Source organism: Dermacentor andersoni, chromosome 7 (genome assembly GCF_023375885.2).
Source record: "Dermacentor andersoni chromosome 7, qqDerAnde1_hic_scaffold, whole genome shotgun sequence".
NCBI classification, from domain to species: domain Eukaryota; kingdom Metazoa; phylum Arthropoda; class Arachnida; order Ixodida; family Ixodidae; genus Dermacentor; species Dermacentor andersoni.
Window position 1 is genome coordinate 18,912,640 of NC_092820.1, and position 27,222 is coordinate 18,939,861.

General features: G+C 46.3%; 1 protein-coding gene across 1 annotated transcript in view; it reads right to left on the bottom strand.

Annotated features, from left to right (window-relative positions):
- Positions 1 to 7,555: 7,555 nt before the first annotated feature.
- Positions 7,556 to 27,222, bottom strand: part of LOC126535625 (cytochrome P450 2U1-like) — a 101,246-nt gene continuing 81,579 nt past the window's right edge. Inside the window, exons 4-5 of the mRNA XM_072289559.1 lie at positions 15,988 to 16,178; positions 7,556 to 7,732 (exon numbers count right to left, since the gene is read on the bottom strand). Coding sequence (XP_072145660.1) covers positions 7,557 to 7,732; positions 15,988 to 16,178 — 367 coding nt within the window. The 3' untranslated portion in view covers position 7,556. The remainder of the gene's footprint in view (positions 7,733 to 15,987; positions 16,179 to 27,222) is intronic.

Here is a 27,222-nt window from a genome sequence, read left to right on the forward strand (position 1 = left end):
TCTACTCTCGAAAAGAGAGTGAAATATGGGACAAGCAGCTACTCCCTCAAAGAGAGTGCCCGGCACTCCCTTAGTTTTTAGAGTGTACAATTACATTGCTCAAACTGTTCGCGATTATCAGGTACTGAAATTGTTGCCTATAGTGCGTGTGCGTAAGCATGTCTACATTACACTCATCTCCTAAAAAAGATTAAAATTTTCCTCCACAACGTGACTGAAAAGCTTTCCCGTGCAACTGAAAAAGCAATTAAAATCACCGGAAGGTGGCCGGTAGATGACACAAAAAAGATTGCCGCTGTTTCGGAGTGTAAACACTTGGATATCAGAACTGATAGCGCCGAAATCGCCCACAATTTCACATGTGGTGCCCGCCTTAACAAAGATAGCAAGACCGCCTCCATATCTTCCTTCCCGATTTCAATAAAAACTTTGATAGCCAGGGGGACAAAACACTTGTGACATGTAAGCATTATACCCGTGAACGGCACATTTATTCTTTCCAGGCGCATTTCCATTTCATCTGTTTTATTTACTAATGAACGAACATTTTGGTGAAAAAAATGACAGTGATGTTTTTTTTGCATTCATCAGTATATAAACATAGTAAACTATGTATGTATGTTAACTAGTAAAAAACCCATAACTGAACACAAAAACGAAAAAGGAAAACACAAGAACGACTGAGCTTTCCTACACGACGTACCTTAAATCATCCAGGCTATTTGTGAGAACAGCAGGCGTCCTAGCCGATTAGCAAACGAATATTTTGCGGTTTCTTGTCCACGCATACTGCCATTTAAAATCTTTCCTCTTTTCATTCGCGGCACCGAATAGCCGGTCCATGGCAGGGCACAAATGCACGTTTACATAAACGGGCACTTTTGGTGAAAATCCGAAGGCATCGGAAGATAGCTTTTGTTTCCTAGCACTGTCTAGGAAGGAGTATCGTGATGATCTTCGGGCAAATTGAATGACAATGTTAGGAGCAGTAGTGTTGCCCGATGTTTTAACATGGTGGCAGATTTCAATGTCACAGTCCTCAAGGGGCATGCCTACTGCTTGTCCTAGTTTTTTGGCGATTTCTTTGATGCTTTTGTTCGAAGCATGTGGCACGCCCTTGACTTCTTCATTATTGCATCTCGAGTGCTGTTCACTGTGCATAAGTCTAGTCCATGTCGCTTCAGCTCGGCACACAGGGCATCATGCTGACACTCCAACACCCTAACACTTTCTTCTAAAACTTAATTTTCTCTTTTGGCTCGATCTGCGGACGCCTTCATTGACTCGTAGCCTTCGTTTATGAAGTCCAGGCTAGCCTTTCTTTCCCTGATGTTATTTCTTAAATCCCTCTGAAGGCTTTCCCGAAAATCACGAAATTCCTGCATCATTGTTCGCTTGAGATCCTCAAACAACTTATTCATTTCCTTTGTCGTAATGTGCAAGTACTGCGAAACTCAAAGCAGCAAGATTAAGCACAACACTACAACTAGATACAGAGAGTCAGTAATGCACAGCTTAAGAAAAAGTAGGCCCTATAAGAGCAACAGTAACAGCAGCAGCAGCAACGGCAGGAAAAGGTGACAGACACAACAAAAACTTGGTATAAACACACTGACTTGTACGGTGAAAATTTCAAGTGTAAGACAGGTATACACGCTTCCGCAAGCTGCTGCTGCTAAATGGAATGTTTCTGGGTCTTCGACGAGCTTTTAACGGCCACGCTGGAAACCACACAGGCGCATTACGATGCAGTCGGTGCAGGCGTTCCCACGAAGGAAACAGCAGGACGATATGGCTGGCGTCGCAGTGGTCTTTCAGCAGGATCGGTAACCGGCAGTCTGTACGGTAAAAATTTCAAGTGTCAGACAGGTATACACGTTTCGGCAAGCCGCTGCTTCCAAATGGAATGTTTCTGGGTCTTCGACGAGCTTTTAACGGCCATGCTGGAAACCACACAGGCGCATTACGATGCAGTCGGTGCACGCGTTCCCACGAAGGAAACAGCAGGACGATATGGCTGGCGTCGCAGTGGTCTTTCAGCAGGATCGGTAACCGGCAGTGTGTACGGTAAAAATTTCAAGTGTCAGACAGGTATACACGTTTCGGCAAGCTGCTGCTTCCAAATGGAATGTTTCTGGGTCTTCGACGAGCTTTTAACGGCCATGCTGGAAACCACGCAGGCGCAGTACGATGCAGTCGGTGCACGCGTTCCCACGAAGGAAACAGCAGGACGATATGGCTGGCGTCGCAGTGGTCTTTCAGCAGGATCGGTAACCGGCAGTGTGTACGGTAAAAATTTCAAGTGTCAGACAGGTATACACGTTTCGGCAAGCTGCTGCTTCCAAATGGAATGTTTCTGGGTCTTCGACGAGCTTTTAACGGCCATGCTGGAAACCACGCAGGCGCAGTACGATGCAGTCGGTGCACGCGTTCCCACGAAGGAAACAGCAGGACGATATGGCTGGCGTCGCAGTGGTCTTTCAGCAGGATCGGTAACCGGCAGTGTGTACGGTAAAAATTTCAAGTGTCAGACAGGTATACACGTTTCGGCAAGCTGCTGCTTCCAAATGGAATGTTTCTGGGTCTTCGACGAGCTTTTAACGGCCACGCTGGAAACCATGCAGGCGCAGTACGATGCAGTCGGGGCACGCGTTCCCACGAAGGAAACAGCAGAACGATAAGGCTGGCGCCGCAGTGGTCTTTCGGCAGGATCCGTAACCGGCAGTCTGTACGGTAAAAAATTCAAGTATCAGACAGGCATACACACTGCCGCAAGCCGCTGCTGCCAAATAGCTTCCAAAATGCTTCCAGGTCTGCTTGTTTATGTATGAGACATGCGCGTTTTGCTTTCCTTTCTACCCATGGGTTTCATTGAGCTGCTGGTGGTCGCAACATATGTGGTTCCGCAATTTCTCTACTCTTGTGTACGCGTCATCGAAGGCTGGGCTTTGTCGCTTCTTCTAAAGATGCACCAACAGGCCCCGCACCAGACCCTTCTGTTTGATACGCACGTGCTGTGGTGTGGGTGATGGCTTGGTTTGTTAGTTTGAATGCTGTGGTCAGTCTTGCGGCTACGTTGTATATCTCCGGCGACAAACTATTTCTTGCATTATTTTCCATGTTTCTAAACATAATGTTCAATTGGTAATAAACGTTGCATTGTCATATACCTTTAAATCTTTTGATGACTACTTCCCCTCCTTGCATGGCACTCAGTGGGTGCATCTTTTGCGGTCGCCTAGTGCACTATAGCGTCGAGCTATTTTATTTTGGTATTATTACAATATCATGACATCAAATTTGCGTACCCTTCGGCAGATGTATTGGGTGGTGATCTACAGCGTTGTTTGAACAGCCCACTACCCGCTCTCATTATTTATAAGAGATCACCTTTGCTTGATTTGAAAGGGAATAGCATTGCCTACCTTGAGAGGTTTTTATTGTAATAGCAAATATATGGACGCTGATGGCGCATTTCCGCCCTAGTCGTCGTCAGGATGTTTCGTACAAATTCCAAACATTGCAGCCGCATCCTGTATGCCGTGGGAGTGAGTGAAAACGTGCGAGAGTAAGCCGACAACCGCGGTCGCTTGGTCTCGTGCGCGAAAGGGAAGAAGGCAGGGAAGAGGCTATTGCACGCGAGGCAGCAAGTGGGAGTTCTACTCCAACGCCGGCTGCGTATGCAAAGCCTGAACGCGCTCGCGTGGGCCCTTCTTGAAAGTGATCTGCGGTGGGTACAAAGTCTAGGTGCTCCGAGAGCTGATGGCTTCGTGAGCTCTGTGTTCTCGCCGCTTAGATTAGATCACCTTAAAGGAAGCTGCAGCACGAAGGCTCGTTTGCTCGCTGCCGCTGCCGCTCTTACTCAAGTCAGCGTTCTGACAGTGACTGGCAAGGGTCTTCTGTAGAGATGTGCTCATGTTTGCAACCGTGCGCGTGACACCATGCTTAACAACTTAGTAAGCCAAGCTTAAGAAGTTTCACGACTACAATAGCTACGATGCCTACTTCATATTGCGGTCCAATAACTTGTGATGGGTATCATTGCTTCACCTTTCGAGGAAAACTGCAATATTTGTCTTATCAAATTGGTTGACAAGAGGTTAGCAGGGCGCAGAAATGGAACATGCTGGGGCCGTGCTTGTGCCGTTAACGTACGTAGATAACCGTGAGAGGTGAGCGGGGCTGGCGTGTGCAGTTGATCCACTTTGCGCAGCTTGCGGCGGCTGGTGGAAAACCACGGTGGCGTGTGACGGGGACTAAAGTGGGGAGACCCTATTCAAAAGTCACTTTCTTGCAGAAGAGTGATTGGTGTTTTTAAGTTTTATATATGCCCAAACGACCAGAAACATGTTCGGAGAAATTAGCTAACTATTATCAGTAGTTTGGCACTTACAGCGAGTTTTTCAACCCCTACTCTCATATTGGAAAACTGAAAGCACGTTGGACTCGTTTAGAAAATCGGTATTATCGAGGGCACAAGTGTTGGTGGTGCACTTTGCAGTGACCTTGGCAAAATTCGCCATGAGGGAAAAAGGCCGACGCCTCAATGAGTGAAACTGCGTGAACAAATGCTCGGATTAACGTCACATTTAACAGGGAGGTTTGTGTAAACGAAGTGAATCAGTGGCTTTGAAATGAACATTTGGTGCATTTTGGTCTGTGTTGGAACCCATACCTCCGGTGTGCGAGACGAGTACACTTTCGTTAAGCCATGGCTGGTCCATGGATCAGTCTTACTAACGGTGTGCCTAGTGCACGCCTGATCACACACGTCACGTGGTCGCAGAGACGCGCTTGTGTCACTGCTCGCGTGTTCTTCGCCGTCTTCTTCCACAGGTGGCTCCAATGCCGCTCATCACGCCAGCGTTCCCATACTGCCCCTCCTTCTCCGAAGGCACTGATGGCACTAGCCCACTACCAATAAGCGCAGCGATTTAGGCGAGTTCGGCGGTTGGCTCCGATGGATAGTTGCCCCAATTATCCATAAACACGTCTGAATCATGACAAAAAGTGTTCGAAGTGTGCAATCAGGCTTTCGCACTAACGTTCTACAAACGTGTAACACTTGCCTAATTTTTTCTTTAATTTACATATCATTCAAAATTATTTTTTTCATATTATGTTTGTAATATTCACAGGTACTGTTGTGCATAGTTGTGCGTTTGCTATTCTTTTAACATCTACAAATAGAGCCACAATGCCTAATGGGCTCTGTGTGGTGTTGTTGACATATTCAACGCGATTTGAAACATTTCTTTACAGTCTTTTTAAAGAAGACTGTTGCACCTGATATTACGCAAACTGTCATAATTTTCTGAATGAATAGTTTGAAATAAGATTTTGGACACTACTTTCTTAGATATACAAGCGCGCCACAAACTAGAACAAGTGAAATTGTTTCGACATTTTTGAATTTACAGCTTACTTTCCAAATAAATTTGGTCTAAATGGCCAATTTCAACGCGACAGCGTTAAGAGCTCGTGTCGCAGAAAAGCCGGTGTCGTCGGCGTCAGCCGTGAGTGATAAATCAAAGAAGGCACTTCATAAATGAAAAACATCTTGCAAGGAGGGTGGGACGGAGACGCTACCACTGAGCCACGAGCTCGATCGCTCAAAGCGGGACAAAATCGCCTCTAGTGAATGCGGTATTGCCTTAGAAACGTGCCGTAGAAAGTTATATTGCGGTGTATATCGGTAATTAGGACCAAGTAAATTACAGAAGTCGTAGTTTCACGAGTAGCGAAGTACGTTTCCGCTACATTTCTTCTGCGCACACGCAGAGCCATTTTGCGGCGAACACAGAAGACCCCCTCCTCGCAATGTACGACGCTGCCCCGACACGTAGCGCGCCACTCGCCCCATGATCGCGTCCGCCTTCATGGCGCTTCGCGACCCTGTTGTCCGTGCCGATCGAAACGTTTGGCTGGCGTAGATCGTTTGAGTAGGTGGTGCATATTTTCCCCACAGGGGCGCCTGCCTCAGCAGGCGTTTGGTGCGTTGCGACACCACGTACCCGAGCACACGAGGGTTCGCCCCTCCCGCCTTCTCCTTTCCTCTCTCTTCATCTTTTTCTCCCCACACCCCTTTCCCCGTGCAGTGCTGTTGAGGTGTCCTCCTGTGAGAGACAGTTACGGCACTGCACTTATCTCTTCCATTCTCTTTAAAATCACTTCACACAGTAGGTGGTGCGAACGGTGTGCGATAACGCTATCGCGTTCCACTCTTCAAGGTGAAGCTTAAGCGTCCTCTAATTTTTTTGACACTGGTTAGTTTTTCCAAACAATAATTACTTATTATTTATCACAATAAATTTATCCTTGTTCATCGCATAGGTCCCAGACTGCTTCATAAATGCCAAAGGTTTTCTAAATTCAGCAAGTTATTAGTCACCTACTATTGCTGGAGCGACTAGTCGTTGTAACACATTCTGTGACAAAAATTACCCGCCAAAATATACCACGAATGGTTAGGTAGATTTAATAGGACATACTTATTCAGAAAAAATACCTAAATCTTGGCTTATGATTAAACATTTTTTTTTAGATGTGGCCTTACACGTTTAAAATGCCACTAAAAAGAACCCTCAACAAAGTGTAGTTGGCAGAGCTATGTAATAGACTTGCTGAAAGGGCTCGACAGCGTAATAGCACTGCGTAATTTTTTTTAATGTAAAAAGAAAAATTGTTATCGCCGGCAGCACGGAGAAGCGAGTGCCAGAGCGATAGGCAGGTGGCCATCGTCTATCTTTCCGAACAGAGTGGTTTCCGGCAACTCCAGAAACTATTCTTTATAGTTCAGCGCATTAGTTCATGCTAAGGCTTACAGTTGACGTGGTGAAGCTTTCGAGGTTTTGTGACGTCGCGCGACAGACAGGTAAAGTGGCTGCAGCGTGACAAAAAAATTTGACCACGAGCAATAACTAATGACAACAAAGGTGTGTAATCTCAAATAACCTTTCTTTGTTCTTTTGTTCGGCCTAATCCTGCATAATCAGTGTTTACACTGCATATTAGATGAGATACCTTCGTAGTTTTTGCAGCCTCACGTGCAAAGCAGGTGAAGTGGGTTGGGTCCAAAATTTTGTGACCAATCCTGCAGAACGGAGAGAAATAGACTAGAAACAGAGTGGAAAAGCTTCACGTTAGAGTGCCCCTGCTTTTTGCAAACAAACACTATAATCTATAAATATATTGTGAAAGTCCGCTCTCCCTAGGTGTCTCTAAAGCATAAAGATATATTATTCTAACATCGTATCATATTGGGCAGCTTCATTTAGGGGCAAAACATTCAGGTTTGCTCGAAAACCGCCCGTGCAAAACCCAATCGTGCGAAGCGGGCCATACGTGCGCTTATACGCCAAAATCGCAGTCCTTTTTTACACGCCGCTTAATTTTGATGACACGCAGCGCTTCGTCGCCTTGCTACCGACAGAGCGGCTCTCCGAAGACAATTTCAGGTAAGTTTTTGTGAAGAAATCTATACCTTGTAATCTATACACTTCTACAGTCGCAAGACTGTATAACATTGCGCAATATGTACAAAAGGGGCTTTCTATTCAGCGGGACAGAAAGCGGACTTTTATTTCTGCAATTTCTTTAGCAGGCACACCGGTGTTGTGAATGTCCAGACTGCGGCCTTCCTCGAGCAGAATTCGGAACCTCTGCAGCAGTGACGTCATGTATAGGAACACCTCAGCGTTCGCCATGGACTCGCCCGGGCACATTCGCTTTCCTGGAAGCGAAGTAAACATTGGCACTATTATTACGTGCAGTGAACTCCTAATACTTTATCAACTTGAGTGAGGTGCTTTGGTCCAACAACGAATGTAGCTCTAATGAACGCTTCGATAAGGCGTCTCGTTTTCGCCAGGGGCGTTGTTTTCCGCTCCGGCAAAGAACCCAAGTCGAAACTTTGGCTCGAGCGACATTGCTTGTTCGAACACTGCTCATTACTTCAAGCCTCCATCTACCTGTGAACTTCTGGATTGTTAAGAATGACAGCGTTAAGTAGATGGTAGCGGAGAACTTCACATCATAATATACGTTTTGAGGCTTCTCCAAAGTATATGCGTTGATCTGTAGAAACTCTGATATTCTTGTCTAGCCATAGGAGCTATCTTGCACATGTTCGAGCGAGCCCAGTGTAAGCCCGCGCGTAAAACACCGCGATAGGCTGCGAATTAAACACCCGAAGAGGAGAACACTGGCATGAAAAATTATCTAAAAACGTATTATCTTACTTAAAATACTGCTCGTTCATTTTAAAGTATATATTTTTTTCAGTGTTTACTAGAGACAATCAACCTAATTCTGGTAGAAGCTGTTTCCCGGTGTAAACGCAACTACTTCAACAACTGTTGCCAGCGTCCGTAGGGTCGCAGTATATGTATGAAACGAATAGTAGTAAGCATGCATCTCCGACTGCTCGCTACCCCTATCACACGGTGTGTCCCTCTTATTCGTCATAATTTTTGGTTTGTTATATTTAAATGCATTTACCATTCTTTTAGAGGAACAGTACATTCAACTAGTTGGCAGGGAATCATAGCGCAAGTTTGCGCTTTAGGAATTATGCAGCACTCTTGGCCCACTTTCTGCATTTTGAGTTCAGCTGGTTCCGACCGTCCATCCGTCCGTCTGTCTGTCAGGGCGGTTGTGATAACATCGGGGTCTTTCCGTCATAGTCACACCACCTTCGTCATCAGACTCGTCATATCACCGTACAGTTCTCATCCCGTTGTCGTCAAGCCATAGTCGTCACCTGTCGTCGTACTATCGTCACCATTTCACAAACGCCAATTTGTCGTCACGCCGCCTTTCTCGTCCTATCGAAAACATTATTCCTCCATCATTCTATCGCAATCTTGTTGGCGTCATTCAGTTCGGACTATTCCGCCACGGTCCTTCTATAGTTGTGATTGCACCGTCGTCTCGCATCCGTTCTTGCACCTTCACTGTGGTCTCATTGTCTTCGATCCATCGTTCTCATTCCACCTTCCCCGCCTGATTCTGCTCTCCACCGTTGTGGACGGGCCGTCGTCGTCATGCCAGTGTCGTTAAATGGTCATTACTCATTTGCCGCCACACCATCGTTACCATGACGACGTCTGTATAGATCGTTATCTCTTGAGAATCGTCACCTTATTGTCGTCATGCCATCGATGGCGTAACGCCTTCATCGTTTCGCTATCCTTCATTCCTTGTCATCCCATCTTTGTCCCATCATTGGCATCATATAGTCGGGGTCATGGCCAGCCCTGGCAAGCGTCATAGCTCGGCATCAAGCAACCTTCCATGGATTATCGAGCGAAGACCCAGAAAGCTGGCTGGAGACTTACCAAAGAATCGCCACGTTCAACACTTGGAACTTCGGCGACAAGCTGCGGCATGTATACTTCGCCGTAGAAGACGCCGCCAATACGTGGATGGAGAACGGAGAGTCGAACCTGACAACAAGGGACCTGTTCCGCAATGGCTTCTTGCAGACCTTTACGAGGGTCGTGCGCAAGGAAAAGGCCCAAGCTCTCCTGGAAGCCCGAGTGCAACTTCCAAACGAAAGTATCACAATATGCACGGAGGAGATGACTCCCCTGTTCAGGCGCGCTGATCCCGACATACCAGAAGATAAAAAAAGTTCGATTCTTGATGGATAGTGTCTAGCAAGAGCTTTTCGACGGATTAATATGCAACCCGCCGAAGACAGTAACTGAATTTGCTTCAGAGGCCACAACAATCGAGAAAAGACTAGAAATTAGGAACAGGAAGTTCAACCGACGCATGCTCCCAATGAACTAAGCTGAAGTTCAACCTTTGGGCACCGATGACCAACGCGGGACCATCAGAGCAGTCGAGTGAGAGGAGCACCGGAGGATGTTCCCAAGATCGCAGCCTCGGGTTGCCCCGATCACTGACGTCACGCGAGAAGAAATCCAGCGGTTATTGGGATTTCCCGAAGGGCACCGGAATCGTCAGAGGCCCAGCCTGAAGCGATGACCTACGCCGCCGTTGGCCGCCGTCAAAGTAACCCTCTACGGCCGCGCCATGGCGCCGTAACGACACCGGTCCACCGTCCGCCGCGACCTCTAGCTCACCCACCCGTCGTCCAGCACAATTACCCAACGAAAACGCACGTCTGGCGTGTTCCTGACTATCGCCCGCTCGGATACCACTGCGGAGAAGTGGGCCACTTCTACCGCCCATACTGTCAAATGAGACTCAGAGGGTTCGCCGTCAACGCGCCGCATCCACAGCTTGGGGAGCGCCCACGTGACATCGCCGACTACAATGTCACCACTCAGACAAGCCTTCGACAACCGTCGCGTTCGCTGTTGCCAAGCCGCTACCTGTCGCTGCAGCGCTGAGTACACAATGGCCCAGCCTGGGGCCTGTCTGTCAGCCAATATCCGGAAAAATAAAAGCAGCAACCGATGGAGATGCGGTTGCTGTTTGTCGAACTGACGAAGATCCCCCCCTCCCCCACCGACGATGACGCCGAAGAGGCTATCTCCACGACATATCAACGAGAATCCGCTATACCGACGAACCCTGGAGGCAAAAATACGCCGACGAAAGAAGACCGGACAACGCGACATTCCAGCCACGGGTGAACAAGAGGCAGCCGTGATCCGACGCCAAGACCAAATTGTAACGCATGACAAAGAACCACCGTCATCTACGTGCTTCTCGACGGCCACGCAGTCACCGCTTTAGTGGACACAGGAGCCGACTACTCGATCATGAGTGGAGCCATCGCCGTCCAGATTAAGAAACACGGCATTCGAAGACCCTCAAATTCGGACAGCTGGAAGACACTTAATAACACCGACTGTAATCTGCACAGCAAGACTTACCGTTCTTGACCGGACTGACCCTCCCGCCTTCGTTATCCTCCAACACTTTTTAAGAGACGTCATTCTCGGCATGTCCTTCCTGATCCAACACGGTGGAAATATCGACCTGAAGTCGAAGTCGTTAACGCTACTTGAAGATCAAGCTATACCGCCGGAGCGACTTCGTAGTCACCACGCCTTTAGTGCGCTATAAGTTCAAGTGAGCATCCCTATTCGCTCCACCATTGCCATTTCCGTCGGCAGCGAAATACCCGCAGACGTAGAAGGCGTAATGGAGGGCGATGAGCGCCTACCGCTCAATCGCGAAATCTTCGTCGCAAGAGGGATCGCTCGAGTGCATGAAGGAAAAGCGAAAGTGATGCTGAGCAACTTGAGCCAGGAGCTCAAGCACGTCAGCAAGGGCACGACGATCGCATACTTTGAGGAAATTGTGGAAACCAGCAATGCGCTTGTCCTCTCGGGTTCTGCCGCATCTACCCCGACGGCCACAGTTTCAAACGAGACTTTGACATAAATCCAAGTGTCTTCTTGAGTAAGCAGCAACAGCTCGGAAGTCTCATCCGACAATACAACGACTGCTTTTTACGTCATCGAGGGTTCGACAAGAACCAAATACAAAGCATCCCATCAATTGCGCAAAAGTGCGCTCGACCACTCTCCCATAGCCCTTACCGACTTTCAAAACGAGAACCTGAAGCTGTACGGGAACAAGTCGACGAAATGCTGCGCTACGACATCATGCAGTCGTCGTAAAGCCCGTGCGCATCTTCTGTGGTCTTGGTGAAGAAAAAGGGGCAGAATCCTATGTTTCTGCGTAGATTATCGTCAACTGAACAAGATCACGGACAGCCGACGCATTGCGTCGGCTCAGCAACGGAAAATACTTCTCGTCGATGTATCTCAAGACTGGCTACTGGCAAATAGAAGTCGGCGAGACGGATAGACAAAAAACCACTTTCATTACGCCAGATAGCCTCTACGAGTTCATGGTCATATTATTCAGTCTGTGCTCGTCGCCTACAACGTTCCAGCGCGCGATGGACGCCGTGTTAGCAGGGTTGAAGTGGCAGACCTGTCTTGTGTTTTTCGATGACGTCGTCGTCTTCACTGATAATTTTTACGATCACTTTAGGCCGCTTGCGACAGTACTAGAGGTCATCAAGTCATAAGGGCTCATTCTCAAGCCAGAAAAGTGCCGCTTTGCTTACGATGAACTTCTATTCCTGGGCCATATCATAGCAAGTCTGAAGTATCCCCACAGCCCGCAGATGACAGCTGCCATCGCAAAGTTCTAGCAGCCCATCGACAAGAAGGCAGTGCGTAGATTCCTTGGCATGTGTGCCTACTACACGTGCTTTGGCAAGGACTTCTCACGCATCGCTGAGCCACTGACACATGTAACTAAATCTAATTTCAAGTTCTAGGGGTAAAAGCCGCAAGCCGACGCATTTCAAGAACTCAAACGACGCATGCAGTCGGCCCCGGTATTTGCGCACTATGACGAGGGCGCCGATACAAAAATCTAGACTGACACAAGTAGCCTACGCCTTGGTGCCATCCTAGACCAGAAGAAAGACGGACTTGAACAGGTGATATCTTACGCTACCTGGTCGCTGTAAAAAGCGGAATGCAATTATTCAACGACCGAAAAGGAATACCTCGCAATCATTTGGGCTACAGCAAAACTCTGCCACTACCTATGAGGCAGGCCATTCAAAGTCGTCAGGGACCATTACGCGTTGTGTCGGCTAGTGAATTTTAAAGGCCATTCAGGGTGCCTGGCGCGGTGGAGCCTCAGATTGCAAGAATATGACATCACTGTAATCCCGTGATGTCCAGGCATCCTATCCCGCGCCTCCATTGACCATCCGCGGCCAAACGACGATGGTGACGATGCCTTCCTTAGAATAATGAGTGCGGAAGACTTCTTTGAACCGAAGCGAGCAAGACCCGGAGGTAAGACGCCTCATCCAGTATTTGGATGGGAACCCCGACGTTGTGTCTAGGGCATATAACTGAGGATTGTCTTCGTTTCGCTTCACAACAAGGTACTCGTGAAAACCTTCTCACCAGTGCGCGCCAACTACCTTTTTGTTGTGCCCTCAACCCTTCGTCCAGAATTACTGCACGCCCTACATGACGTTCCAACCACTGGGCACCTCGTATTCTTCTAGACGCTATCCAGGACACAGGAAAGGTATTACTGAACGCGCCTGACCGCCGATGTTGTCCGTAACGTCAAGGCGTGCTGAGACGATCAGCGATGCAACACACCACCGAAAAAGCCAGTGGGATTACTACAGCCGATCGAACCTTCTTGCCGTCTATTTGAGCAGATCGCGATGGATTTGTTTGGACTATTTTCAACGTCAACATCCGCAAATATTTGGATCGTCGGGGCGACGGACTACCTCAACCGATTCGCTGAAGCTAAAGCTCTGCCGGAAAGTAGCACAGCCGAAGTCGCAAAATTCTTTGCCGAGAATATCCTGCTGCGACGTGGTGCCCCAGGAGTGCTCATCCCCGACAGAGGAACGGCCTTTACAGCACAGCTCACCTGAACCATTCTACAATACAGCCAGACAAGCCCCAGGAGGACAAATGCCTACCACCCGCAGACGAATGTTCTTACAAGACCTGAACAAGAACCTCGCCGACGTGCTGCAATATACGTCGAGGTTCAACACAAGACCTGGGATGCCGTCCGGCCGTACGTAATCTTCGCTTACAACACGGCGGTGCAAGAAACAACACAAATCACGCCGTTCAAGCTGGTTTACGGCAGGAACCCGACGACGGCTCATAATGCCACGTTGCCACACGTCACCAACGAAGGAAATCTTGATGTCACCACATATTCACGGACTAGTGGGCCAAGGCAGCGTCCTTGGCCCAATACTATTTCTTATTTATTGTAACGACATAGTTGATTTAGTAGAGGCCCCTGTCAATATTCGTCTGTTCGCAGACAACTGTATCATTGTTAACGATAATAATACAGTTCATGATCAACTATCTCTTCAGTTAGCCTTAAACAACATTCTTGAGTGGAGCAACAAGTGGGGAATGAAACTTAACTCAGATAAATCTGTGCTTCTACGTATAACAAACAAAAAACTACCCCTAAAATTTTCTTATTCTATCGGCCAAGATCCCTTGGCCGAAGTGAGCGAGTACAAGTATCTTGGAATTACAATTACTAATAACCTAAACTGGAATAGCCATATTGCTGCTACCGCCTCCGCGGCTTTCAGAAAGCTATGTCTACTTCCCCATAAGCTTAAACATGCATCCCATGAAGTAAAATCCTTAGCCTATACCACATTTATTCGACCCAAATTGGAATACTCGTGCGTTATTTGGGACCCGTTTACAAAAATCAACATTTACGCCCTTGAAAGGATACATAGAACAGCCATACGTTTTATTTTTTTTTTCAAATACGGCTTTCACACCCTTCAAACGAGGCGAAAAATAATACGCCTGCAGTTCCTTTACTCCTTGATAAACCGTAAATTTTCTTTAGATCCTAGTCCATAAATAACGCTTTCCGCATCCAGGAAAACCCGTCATTCCCACCCCCTCGCTCTCTCCCCTTACGTTGCCAGGACAAACCTCTTTAAATTTTTATTCTTTCCTCAAACCATAGAAGAATGGACCCTCATCCCTTTCCATCATCTGAACGCACCTGAATCAATTCAAACTCATGTTATTAGTATTTCCTAACTAACATTGCCGTTTCGTGTTATATTGTTTCATTTCTTGAATTTCATATTTTTGCAATTCTGCCTTTTATACATGTACTTTTATTTGTTACCATGCCCCTCCTGCTTGGGCCACACGGCCTGCAGTATGCTGTAAATAAATAAAATAAATAAATTTCCAGCGTGTCAAAGAAGCCTGACACCTCGCCCGCCTTCGGATTAAGAACCAGCACAGGACCGACAGCCCACACTACAACCTTCGACGACGCCCCGTCGAGTACCAGCCCGGCAACTATGTTTGGGTTTTGACCACAATAAGCCGACGAGGACTTAGCGAGAACCTTTTACGCTGCTATTCCGGACCCTACAGGATCATCGGACGCATTGGTGCACTTGACTATGAGGTCTTCCTAGATTGCATTTCGCTATCGCATAGGCACTCTTCACGACCGGAAATAGACCATGTTGTGCGACTTAAGCCTTTATACCAGCGCTAATGAACTTTAGGACTTTGCATAACTGGACTATATTGGACTCTGTTACATTGGACTTTGTTTCTTTGTTGTTTTGTTACTTTTGTTTAGCAAGTTTCATTTTGTGTTCCACTCTCCTGTTATGTTTGTAGCATCGGGATGATGCTTTATGAGAAGGGGTCATTAACGGGTGAACTTGTTTATTTTTTACAGGTGAGCGCTTTTCATCGCCTAACAAATGTTATCGCTCTGCGCAGGCCAGCGTCCCAGGACTATCTAATCCGAAAGCGGCCGGTCGTCAAGACAAGCCACCGCGGTCGCAAGGGACTGCCTTTGTGCACTGCGTCCGGGGCAACGGCAGATCATGTTCAATAGTTTCCTCGCTACCATAGTGGTGACACGCAGTACTATCTTATCATGCGGAAAGCAAAGATTTTGTTAACAGCTATGCCAAGCCGCCGTCGGAAAGCACTTTTCTATTTGGTTGGGATGGTTTAGGTCGAGGACAAAGTCGAGATAAATGGTCCAGCTGACGTAGACGTGTGTGCAGGAAGCTAGGTGTGTTCCACAACGAATATGTGGTATCATTAGCAGGCATTCGAAGTTTCATGCACTCGTGCACCTTGGATCGTCATACCTGCGCAAACAAACTTTCCGACTATTTGCTTGTTTCTGGGATGGTTTATTTGAATTTTATTTCGCAGACTCTTGTTGTTTAGCACTTCTTGAGGCGCACGTAGGTTGCTCTACTTTTGGCTGTTATTGCTTGGTGCAAGATCTGTATGGTGAATCATAAGCACTGTCATCATCTTGATGCATTCGACACCGAGAGCAGTAAGTCTAATCAAATGCGCGCGTGACAATAAAAGTGTTGCGCACCTGGAGTCTCAACGACACGTTTTGCATTAGCCTTACGTATGTTCTAAGGATATGGTTTTGGTATTTTATGTAATGTCTTACCGACTGAGAAGGCCAGAACCCCTTTCGGCCGCGTTAGCTGTACAGAACCGTCTTGCTTCAGGAACCTTCCGGGGTTGAATTCATTAGGTTTCTCCCATAGGTCAGGATTTCTTTGGGCCATCCACAGATTGGAGAGAATCACGCTGTGCTTGGGTATAAAGTGGCTGCCAAAATGCGCATCCTCAGCTGCCCTGCATAGCAGCAAAAATGAAGCTGAGCTGCTTACTTTGCAAATGCTATCACAAGCACAGACGTGATTATTTATATAAACCAACAAAATCACAAAGCGAGAAATTAATTATACATTATAGCCTTAGCATAGGAGTACCAAAGAAGACAATGTGATGCTTGTTTGTAAACGAAGGAAATCCGGTAATGTGGCAGAGTTAGAGTTAGGATGAGAGGGACAGCAAGAACGCTATGTATACACACACGCACATATATATATATATGTATATATATATATGTACATATATGTGCGGGTGCACTTTTTCGGCTTTTTCGGGGACCACTCTCACCGTCTAACAAATGTAATCCCTCAGCGCAGGGCCTGAGTGCATGTATCGGAAATTTCTCGAATGCTATCAATGGTTCTATTCGCTCTCTGTTGACAGTAAACGTTGTGTAATCTGATTACATGCATGCGCGCGAGAATGGCGTGGCACTTTTTGGAACACACGCGGGCGCGAGCGGTTACTCTGCAACCTTCGATGACTCTTGTATAAAAGCCGACGCGCTTGAGCGGCAAATGAGACTTTCCACGATCGCTGACTGTGTTCGCCGCTATCTCTGTGCTTTGATTGTAACTTGCATTTGTGGGCACACGTTCGCCGAATAAAAATTTAGGTTATTCACAGTTTCACTTCTGTGTTGTTCGCCGTCACTACTACGGGACATCTGGTGGAAGTGCTGGGTAGGTCTGGTCCCGGACGGTAATTCTTGCCCTGGAGATTCCAGCCGGCGTTATAAGGGGTTCTCCAGCGGTCCACATTTGAGGGCTGTCATGTGCAATCTTAACTTTCGTCAACTGGGCGGCATAGGGTCCACTCAATACCAATAAGTCTGCTCCTATGTGCACTAAAGCGGTGACTGCGTGGCCGTCGAGAAGCGCGTCGAGAAGCACGTGAAAGACAGTGGTTGCTTATTTCGTGTTGCAGTTTGGTCTTGGCGTCGGATCATGGCTGCGCCGCGTCAACCTGTCGTTGGTACATCCCGTGATCAGGTCTTCTTTTGCCGTCATATTCTGCGCTTCCAGTGTTCGGGGAGTTGGCGGCGTGTCCTTGATACGTCATCGACCTAGATCGTGAATTGAGGTGGTCGTCGGCTGGGGCTCTTCGGTCTTTCGACGTACAGGAACCGCACCTCCATCGGTTGCTGCTTTTAGTTTACCGGATATGCTATTGGCAACCGGCCCCGGTCTGGGCCAGTGTATGGTCTGCGTTGATATGACAGGTAGCGCCCTAGTGACAGGAAACGGGATGGTCGTCGAGAGCTAAACTGAGTGGCGGGGAGGCATTCGGCGATATCACGAGAGCGTTCACCTTGCTGCGGGCGCGGAGCGTTCGCAGAAATGTTTCGCTGTACGGGCACCAGCGGTGTACGTCGCCTACTTCTCCGCAGTGGTTGAAGAGCGGGCGGTGTTCGGAAGCACGCCCGACGTCTGTCTTCCTGGGGAATCTGTGATGGGCGACGGGCTGGCGTGCTGGTGGTGGCGGCGGAAGAGGAACTTGCAGCGTTGCGTGGCCGTGATGCGGGCGCAGAGCGGGAGCCTGGTGGCGTGCGATGGTGGCGTATGTCATCGCTTCCGGCTGGGGCTGCGGTGATTGTGGCTGTATATCAGCAGCGATTGCGGGCATTTGAGGCTGCAACCTTGCAAAGAGCTTCTGAAGTTCCTTACAAGCGACCGGTCTGGTGTTCCGAATGTCGTCGCGGCCGAGTGCTTGAAGATCATATGGCCTTGTCCGCACATGGAGCGCCTTCTCAATAGTTATTGCCTTGGAAACAAATTCAGAAACGGCCTCAGGTGGGTTGCACAACAATCCGGCGAGGAGCGCTTGCTTGACACTTCTCATCGAGAAGCGAACTTTTTTCTCTTTTGGCATGTCGCTGTAGGCAGTCAGAACAGGCGACGCATCTCTTTAGTGAAAATTACTATGTTCTCGTTGGGTAACTGAATTCGGGCGTCTAGGATGGCTTCGGACGTTTCCTTGCATACTACGCTCGTTAAGGTCCACAGCATGCCACTACGGAACAGGTACCATGCATGTTGTCAGGATCGACTTCAAGTTCTCAAACAACGTTATGGCGGTGTCTTCTAAGGCGAAGTATACAGGTCGCAGCTTGTAACCGGAGTTCCAGTTGTTGAAAGTCGCGATTCTTTCGTAGGTCTCCAGCCAGTTTCTGGGTCTTCAGCCGATGATCTATGGAAGGTTGGCGGCTCCCGAGGTTGCTGAAGCAAGAAGGGGCACGCTGTTGCAGCCGTGGGAGATGTTGACTTGGCCTTGAATTCTGTGGTCTTCTCGGTAACAGGCCCGTACTCTGGTAGCAGTGCTTGCAGCCTCGCAGATCCTTGATGACGTTGGTGTTGTCCTTCGGTGTCGGGCTTCGGTCCCGGCATTGCGGGGGCGTTCGGTACATGAACACACTAACACCTCTTCCAGATGTCACGTGGTAGTGACGTGGGAGAACACAGCAGCATAACTGTGAATAACGTTTTACTGGGCGAACATGTTCCCACAAAGCCAAGTTACAATCAAAGAGCAATGATAGCATGGAACACAGTCAGCGGTCGTCGATTACCTGATATGCCAGTCAAGATTGTCAGCTTTTATACAAGAGTCATCGAATGTTCCAGAGTAACCGCTGGTGCCCTCATGTCTTCCAGAAAGTATTGCACAATCTGCGTCACGCATACATGGAGTCAGATTATACAAGGTTCGTTTACAACGGACAGCGGATAGAACCATCGATAACATTCGAGAAACTTCCGGTGCATGAAGGCTTTTATTTCGCTGAGCGATAACATTTGCTAGACGGTGAAACATGGTCAGCCAATAAATAGAAAGTACACGTGTCAATATGAAATCATTGACTACTAAAAAACGGGCATTTCGGTTTCCGGTTTTAACGTCTATATATTGTCCAGTAGTATTGACGGTCAGGAATATAGTAACAAAACTGTGAATGATAAAACTAACTCTTTATTGGAGAAACCTGGCCCATGCACACAAAAGAAAACTACACTCAATGTACAACAATAGCGGCAAACCCAGTCAACAGCTCGTATATACTTCACAAGGTCCGCTCCCAAAATTCTTATGTCGCAACCCGCCGGCCGGCAGCACACCTCCAGCGGCAACGCGATCCCTCTGCTTTCTTTCAACGCGGTCACTTCACTGAGCGGTTAGGGTCCGTTGCTGCCGCTTGAAAACGTGGTGTCGTCCTTGTGTGTTGTGCTGCGCTTGTCCTGCCTCTATAACGTCTTCCGTGGATATCGTCGTCATGTCTGATGATACGCGCAATGCCGAGCCAGTGTTGTGTGCTGGTGTGCTCCGGCAATTCCGATATTGGGAAAAAAGGTGCAAGTATTTTCTTTCCCCAAAGATGAGGACACGCGAAAGAAGTGGATGAGACCCATTCCCCAAAAGTATTCCACATCAACTGCGTATAGTAAAGTAGAAGGTCCATAGCAATTGTATTCATGCTGCTATTTTTGCTCAGCAAGCAATTTTGTTTGTAGGTGAATGTAATACATGTTCTTGCAGCCAGCAAACAATACGAAGCCTTGCGAACTTATCGCATTCGTGACATCGCTATTTTTTTGTTGCTGTTTTTCTGTAGGTAAGAGAACGTTTTTTTTTTAACGCACAATTATTTCTGTGCAGGTATCGTGTAGCAGTTAGCCTGTGCAGGCTTTGTGTGGAGATTTGTCTAGGTATCTGTGCAACAGCTGGCCAGTTTGCTAGCAAACTGTGAGGCTACCATGCTTTTCAGTATTCTTTGCCAGCAGGGGAATGACCTTGCACGCGTTTCAAAGGAAGAAAGCACAAAAATAAACAGGAAAGCTCGTATCTTTACTAAGGAATGAAAAGTAAAAATTAACTGTATTGCAAGGATAAATTGCATAGTTGACGCATATTGGGTGTTAAAAAAGAATCCTTGTGAATTTTTTTATTCAAATACCCTAAAGGCCAGGGTAGGCATTACATAGGAGAGGAACAACAGTAAGCACAAAGCAACGCAGCACAACGATGTGTACAGAAGTCGTTGGCCCTCAGCAGCATGTTGAATAGAAAAATTCAAAATATAAAGACAGATAGCAACAAGCATCAACAAAAATTCAATTGTTACATACAGTAGCGCTACACTGTATATATACGCACATATAAAAGAAGGAGGGAGGGGAAGGATGAAGGTTACACCTCAAGGTGACGTTTACCGCTGGTTACAAACGCTTCGTAATCAATGACATATGCAACGGTGCCAGGCAGAAGATTCCATTGACGGATGGCTAGAACGAGTAGAGAATGAAAGAAAAGATTAGTGCGAGCAACGATGAGTTCGACTTTCAGCTGGTGGTCTATGCGTGGGAATATGCGATGCGCTGGCGTGAAACGGCACATAGCAGAGGTAGACTGGCGGCGATGTAATTTGTGGGAAAAGGACAGAAGGAAAGGGACAACTTGAGAGCTTTCTTCATTTCGGTCACACTTGCCGTACGCGAGTAGTTCTTTGATATGGATCGAGCGGCTTTGTTTTGAGGAGACTCCAATTTCGGTATTAAGTGTGCTTAGTACGGGTTCCATATCAAAGCCGCGTCATCAAACTTCTCGCGCACTAATCTGGTGTATGGTGAAATTTTTGTGCCTGCATTAGCTAAACGCAGATTGCGTCTGATAAATCCGGATATTTTAGAAGCCTGGCTAATAAGCGTATCTATGTGTATGTTTCACGGAAAGTCGGATGCGAAATGGATCCCTAAATATTTTGTGACAGGTACTGATTATACGGTCCTTCTGTTTAGAGTGTAATGACAAGGTTCGAGGTCAGATATTGTGGTAAATGTTAAGACTTGTGTTTTTGAGGTGTTAATTTCCATTTGGCATTGCGTCAACGCGGTTGGTTGATGGGCGAATCTATGCTTTTGATGTCCTTACGGCTCTTTTCTGACTTGTTTTCTCGTGCTATCAGTATTGCGTGCTTCTCTCGGCCGAGCGCCCTCATATTTTAGCTCTCTGTAGACTATTTTTCTTCTCTGCTCTCGAAATTGATGCACTCTATGTGAACATTACTATGGTGATGAATAGTGTTTAAAAACTGGACGCATTTGAATGTCATTCTGACAAATTGATAAGTGAACATCGTGTACGAAACAATTACTATGTATCTAATAGATATTGCGTATACGTGTAAATCATTTCGATATGTTAAAACCCTAGCTCTCCATCTGAACTGCCTTGTATTTATGAATAAACAATTAAGTAATTTGAATTTAATCTTATATAGAGAACTATTGCATTTCAGGTTACTCGTTCTTTGGAGCGTAATTTGCAAATTGTGCCATATTGAATAGTGTTGGCTGTGTTGACGTTATTTTCACTAAAGCATTCTGAATAATCGAAATAAAGGTTTAGCGATGCAGTTTCATATCAGTGTATTTTAACGAATGCGTTGATTGTTCCGATAAGTAATAATATCATTGTTAAAAGAACACCTCAGCAAATTGTCATTTGTTGGGTGTGTTGGTAAACACATATTGAAAGCCTATATAGTGCCAATGAACAAGGAACTTTCCAGTGCGAGAAAAGTTTGCGAAAATATGTCGGTTAACGAACCCGTACTGTAAGCCAGCTGTCAGATGATGTAGGAATAATCGTAAAGCACCAATGGGTTGCGTAGAAGCTGTTCTTTATGAGCTTCGGCTGTCCTGTGGGGAAAAATAGATAGGACAGATAAGAAGGTCTCTTAATGATCTGTTAAAAGAAGATAGTCTAAACGTGAGAAATACGCGATACGGTCACCCGTCAATTCGCTGTCAGGAATGCAGCTGGGCGCCAGTGTATCGGTCCTGCCGTGTTCTTGCGAATATGTGCGAGATTATTGAGGTTCAGGCTATCTGTGGGAATAGTGATACGTGTGTTAGTGCCCCTTCGGTTGACTTGTTAGATAAGGAGACACATTTTTTAAATGGATCAAAATTTAGATGATGTGGCGCCACTGTGCATGGGTTAAATAGGTGGTTGTTTCCTGAAAATAAAGTTGCTGAATTATCCTTGTTCGCAGGCGCTAAATATGCTTTCAAACTCAGCGAACGCCACCCGGCTTGAATCAAGTAGGGCACGACGTCTTAACGCTGTAGACAACCTTTCCAGGCTTCTATGTCCCAGCACCACTCAGGGAGCCTCCGTGCATGTGTGAATTGGTATTTATCGAGTGCTAGTGCGGAACCCAACTGAAGGACTGTGTGGCTTGTAAAGACAAAAAACGAATGTTTATGAAACCCGGCGGTATCACGCACTCAACGAATGAGGGGCAACGCACTGCGCTCGAGCAGGAGCGAGCTGGACGGCGCGCCGTGAGATTGCCCACATCACCTCACGTGACGCACAGGCCTGAGAACCCGTCTAGGATGTGCGGTACTGTGAAGAATCCTCTAAATCTGCTGTGCGGGTCAAGCGCATCGGCTTTTACACTGAGTCATTGAAGGTCGCCGAGTAATCGCTGGCGCCCGCGTGTCTTCCTGAAAGTATCACAGAATTCGCGTTGCGCGTACAATCGCGTCGCGCGATGTTCGGTAATAACAAACAACTGATAGACCCATCAATAATATTTTAGAGACGTCCGATACATGTCGGCGCGTCCTGCACTGAACGATAACGTTTAGCACTTGTCAGCCAGTGAAAATTGGTCAGCCGAGGAATATAACAAGTCCACGTGTCAATATATATATATATATATATATAGAGAGTTAAGTAGACGCGCGTATGAAGCGGTGTATTGACGTTTCAGCCGGGGTCCGGCCTTCATCAGAATACATTGCATGGTGTCAGTACAGTTAATATACACGTGCATATCAACCAAATGAAGATATGTTTACATGATAAACGAATAAAATGGGCGAACAAAATGCATCTAAATCGTTCAAACGACAGCTGATACGTGTATAGACCAATGGCGATTGCAAACATATCATCTAAAATACAAAGCATAAAAAATGCACCGAAATGAATTGCAAAAACCAATCGCCACGTGACAACAAAACGTCAATATGTGCTCAATATGTGCTATGTTATCAAGCAAACACAGACACAGAAAAAGGGGAACAGTGACGTACTAGTAGAAGAAGGGACAAGTGACGGGCTACAAAGACAGGCAACTCAATTTTCCTACACATTCATTCGCACCACACGCGACGGTAACAAACGTATAGATAAGGACGGATTCATGGGCTTCTCTATCATAATTCGAACGAAATCCAGATTCAAACAACGTGACTCTCAGTTTATCAAATGAGTGGTCAGGAAGATGCCCGTGTCTTGAGATGGGCAGGCTGGGCAAAGTGGTAGCGTGGGATTTATTATTGTTAAAGAGGAATCTGAAAGGCCCTTCTGTTTGTCCGATGTACCGTTTTTTGCACAGTGTACGTTCAAACATATATATTACGTTTTTGTGTCGCAGTCGAAATCGCCTTTGATTTTTAAACAAAAATTTGAAGACGTACTAGTAACCTGTTGCGATGTGACCATGTAGGGGCATAATTTACATCGCGGTTTTCGACAAGGATGGCATCCGATGGCATCAGGGCAGTCAGTCTTAGATGATGATGCTAGTATATCTCGAATATTTCTAGCTTTACGGTATACTGCTTTACGCGGATCAGAGAATATGTTTTTGAGGCGCTCACTTTGCATTAGAATATTGTGGTGTTTGTTTCATACACGCGAAACACTTGAGACTGACGCAGTGTGGGTTAGGACAAGATTTGTCTGGGGTGAGGGAGTCGGTTCGTTCTTAATGCAAAGAAGCGTCCTTCGGGCATGCACGTCTGCGCGTTTTAATATCATCCTCAATTATTTGTGGTGGGTAATTTTGTTTGGCTAAGGCGTTTATTAGGGTACAGCAATTTTTTTGAACCGTGATTGCCCAGAACAAAGTCATTTAAAACGTAAGGCTTGGCTATAAGGAATCCTAGTCTTGCAACGTTTATTTAACGTGGCTGCTATCGAAGTGCAAATATTGACATCTATCTGTCGGCTTTTTGTACAGGGCAGTAAATAGTTTACCATTTAGCACTGAAACGCTGACGTCAAGGAAGTTAATAGTAGCTGCAGAATACGTGTGAGAAAATGATATGGATGGATGGACATTATATGAAGGAAAGCAGCTCCTGTTCCCCATGAGGCCAAATCAGAAAAACATCGTCAATGTAACGTTTGTAATAAAAAGGTTTTAACGTCCTGGTTAAGAAAAATTCATCTTCTAGCTGACCCATAAATATATTGGTGTAGTTGGGCCCAATTCGCGTACCCATAGACGTCCCACTAACATGCACATAGTGCTGTCCTTCAAAGTTGAAGTTATTTAGTTCTAAAATAAGGGCTCGCAAAGTTGCCAATATATCGTTATCGATGAGTTTCTCGGGTGAGAAACACATTCGTAGCAATTGACGACAGCCATGATGCCATCAGAATGTGGAATGTTAGTATACAAAGATGCTACATCAAGTGTGACCAAAAGAGAACCTTGAGGAATAATGACATCGTTTATATCTTACAGGAAGTGGGTAGTATCTCTTACCTATGAGGCAAACGTAGCTGGGATATTACTAATCGGGGAATCTACGTAGCTGGACAAATTTTGTGTGACTGTACCTATACCAGAAATGATGGGACGACCTGGGTTGTTTATCTTATGTACTTTAGGTAAAAGGTAAAAACGACCAGCAACAGGACTTAGTGGAATTAGAGAATGAACCATATTGTCAGGCAGCTTCGTCCTCTTGACGAGATGTAGCAGTATTCTTTTGATCAGAGATCTATATTGCTCAGTGCGGTCATGATCAAGGCGTTTATTAAATGTATCAGCTGTCCTTTGAACGATTCAGATGCATTTTGTTCGCCCATTTTAATCGTTCTTTATGAAAACATATCTACATTCGGTCGATATGCACATGTATATTAACTGTACTGACACCATGAAATGTATTCTGATGAAGGCCGGACCCCGGCCGAAACGTCAATAAACCGCGTCATACGCGCGTCTACTTCACTGAGAATATTTAAACGGACCCAGAACTGCTTTGTTCTGGTATATATATATATATATATAACTATATATATATATATATATATATATATATATATATATATATATATATATATATATATATATATATATATATATATATGTGTGTGTGTGTGTGTGTGTGTGTGTGTGTGTGTGTGTCTGCCGTCTATCTAAAATTATTGTGGAATTTTGACCCGTCACCCGAAATCAACCACACAAAATGGCAATATGCAATCTTTACCGAATAATATATATGTATATGTATATGCATATATATATATATATATATATATATATATATATATATATATGCGTGTGGGGGGTGAGTAAAGAGCAATTCTTCAGGCTACTCTTCAAACGTGAAGAACTTGAGCGGTGCTACTAGGTAAAATGAACAAGGAGCTAATTTTAGCGGTTTCGACTGGCGGGCCGATATACATCAAGGTTTACAAGAAACAGCCCTTGGCACTGATAGTGAAGACAGCGAAGCGTGTGCGCGGTCGTTCTCGAATACATCAAACCGAAAGAAGCAGTTGTGACAGTGATTGGCTCTTTCTTAGCAGTCTGGCGGATTTAGTTTTCTTATTGGCAACGATGCACGGCAAGAGGTAGGCGGAGTCTCATGTATGTAAGACAAGGAGTCCAGAGAGAGAAAGGAAGAAAATTAAAATAAGCAAAATTAAAAACGGAAAAAACGAAGGATGCATAAGTCAGAGAAGGGCTGAGTGGGAGAGAGTAGTGGTAGCTAGGTTCCGGTTGACATGGCCCAAAGGAGGAGAAAATGGTCGCTTGGCACAACCAGTGCACGTGTCGCCGTTGTAGCGGGAGAGAGGGCAAGTTGAATCGGGCGGCGGGGGGCACAATAGACAAGGGGCCAAGGAGGAAGACAGAAGAGCGGCAACTTTTGGAAAGCAACATATAGTCACAGTACACATATACAAGGCATGGCCCGTTCCGGCGACTCCGTGGTCCAGCTGAGCTTGCGAAAAAGAAGAAATATATATATATATATATATATATATATATATATATATATATATATATATATATATATAAAGAATATTTACGCAGGAATCGCAAAGCGAGTGCTTCTTTTGGTTTATAGTTTTAGGGAGCCGGGTTTGGGAGCCCCGTGTGGTGCAGTTTTCGAAAGCTTACCGCACAATCGACACCACACCAGCTCGTGCGGATGGGCAATAAGTCAGTCAGAATGACTGCTGGAGTGGTAGAGGAAACTGCATGTATTAGTGTTCAGCTCACCCTCAGAGGAACACGTATAGGAAACAGCAAGCGGTGGCCAGCGTCTACGCTTTCGTGCAGAGAACACGTATTCGCGCACCCCACTGCATATCCCGGAGCAACGCCAGCCGCCCCGGACTCTCGTCAATTCCTTTAGCATACGTTCTAAATTTGCGAGTGAAAGACAATTCCCTCTGCTCGCGTGTGCGGGTGTGTTGGAAACCAGACTGCAAGATCAGGAAGCTCATGCGTTCATAGGAATGATCTGGCAGCCGAACGTGCCTGGAGAAAAGTAAATTCGGGAAATTTTTCACTTGCGCGTTGGGGTTTTGGAGGCGCATGCGAAAAGGAGTCTGTGTTTGTCCGATATGTTCCTGCTTACACACCATGCATTGAATTTTGTACACGACGTCACAGGTAGCACCGTCAATATATTCGTTAATTTTTATATGCAAAATTACTTCGATGCCTCAGCCATGTCAGTTGTCATGTGACGACACACTTTGCAGCTAGGTTTTCCACACGGTCCCCAACCGCTGGACGCGTTGGGCTTCTATGTCTTTGCCCGGATTAAAAGGTCGCTTAAATTTCTTTCTCCTTTACAATACATGAGGCGGCGGAAGGTAGGAGCGAGTCTGATGCTCTCTCTCATTAGGTTAAAATGGTGGTTGAGAATGACGTTGACCCGTGAAGCACTAGTGGTGCATGTGA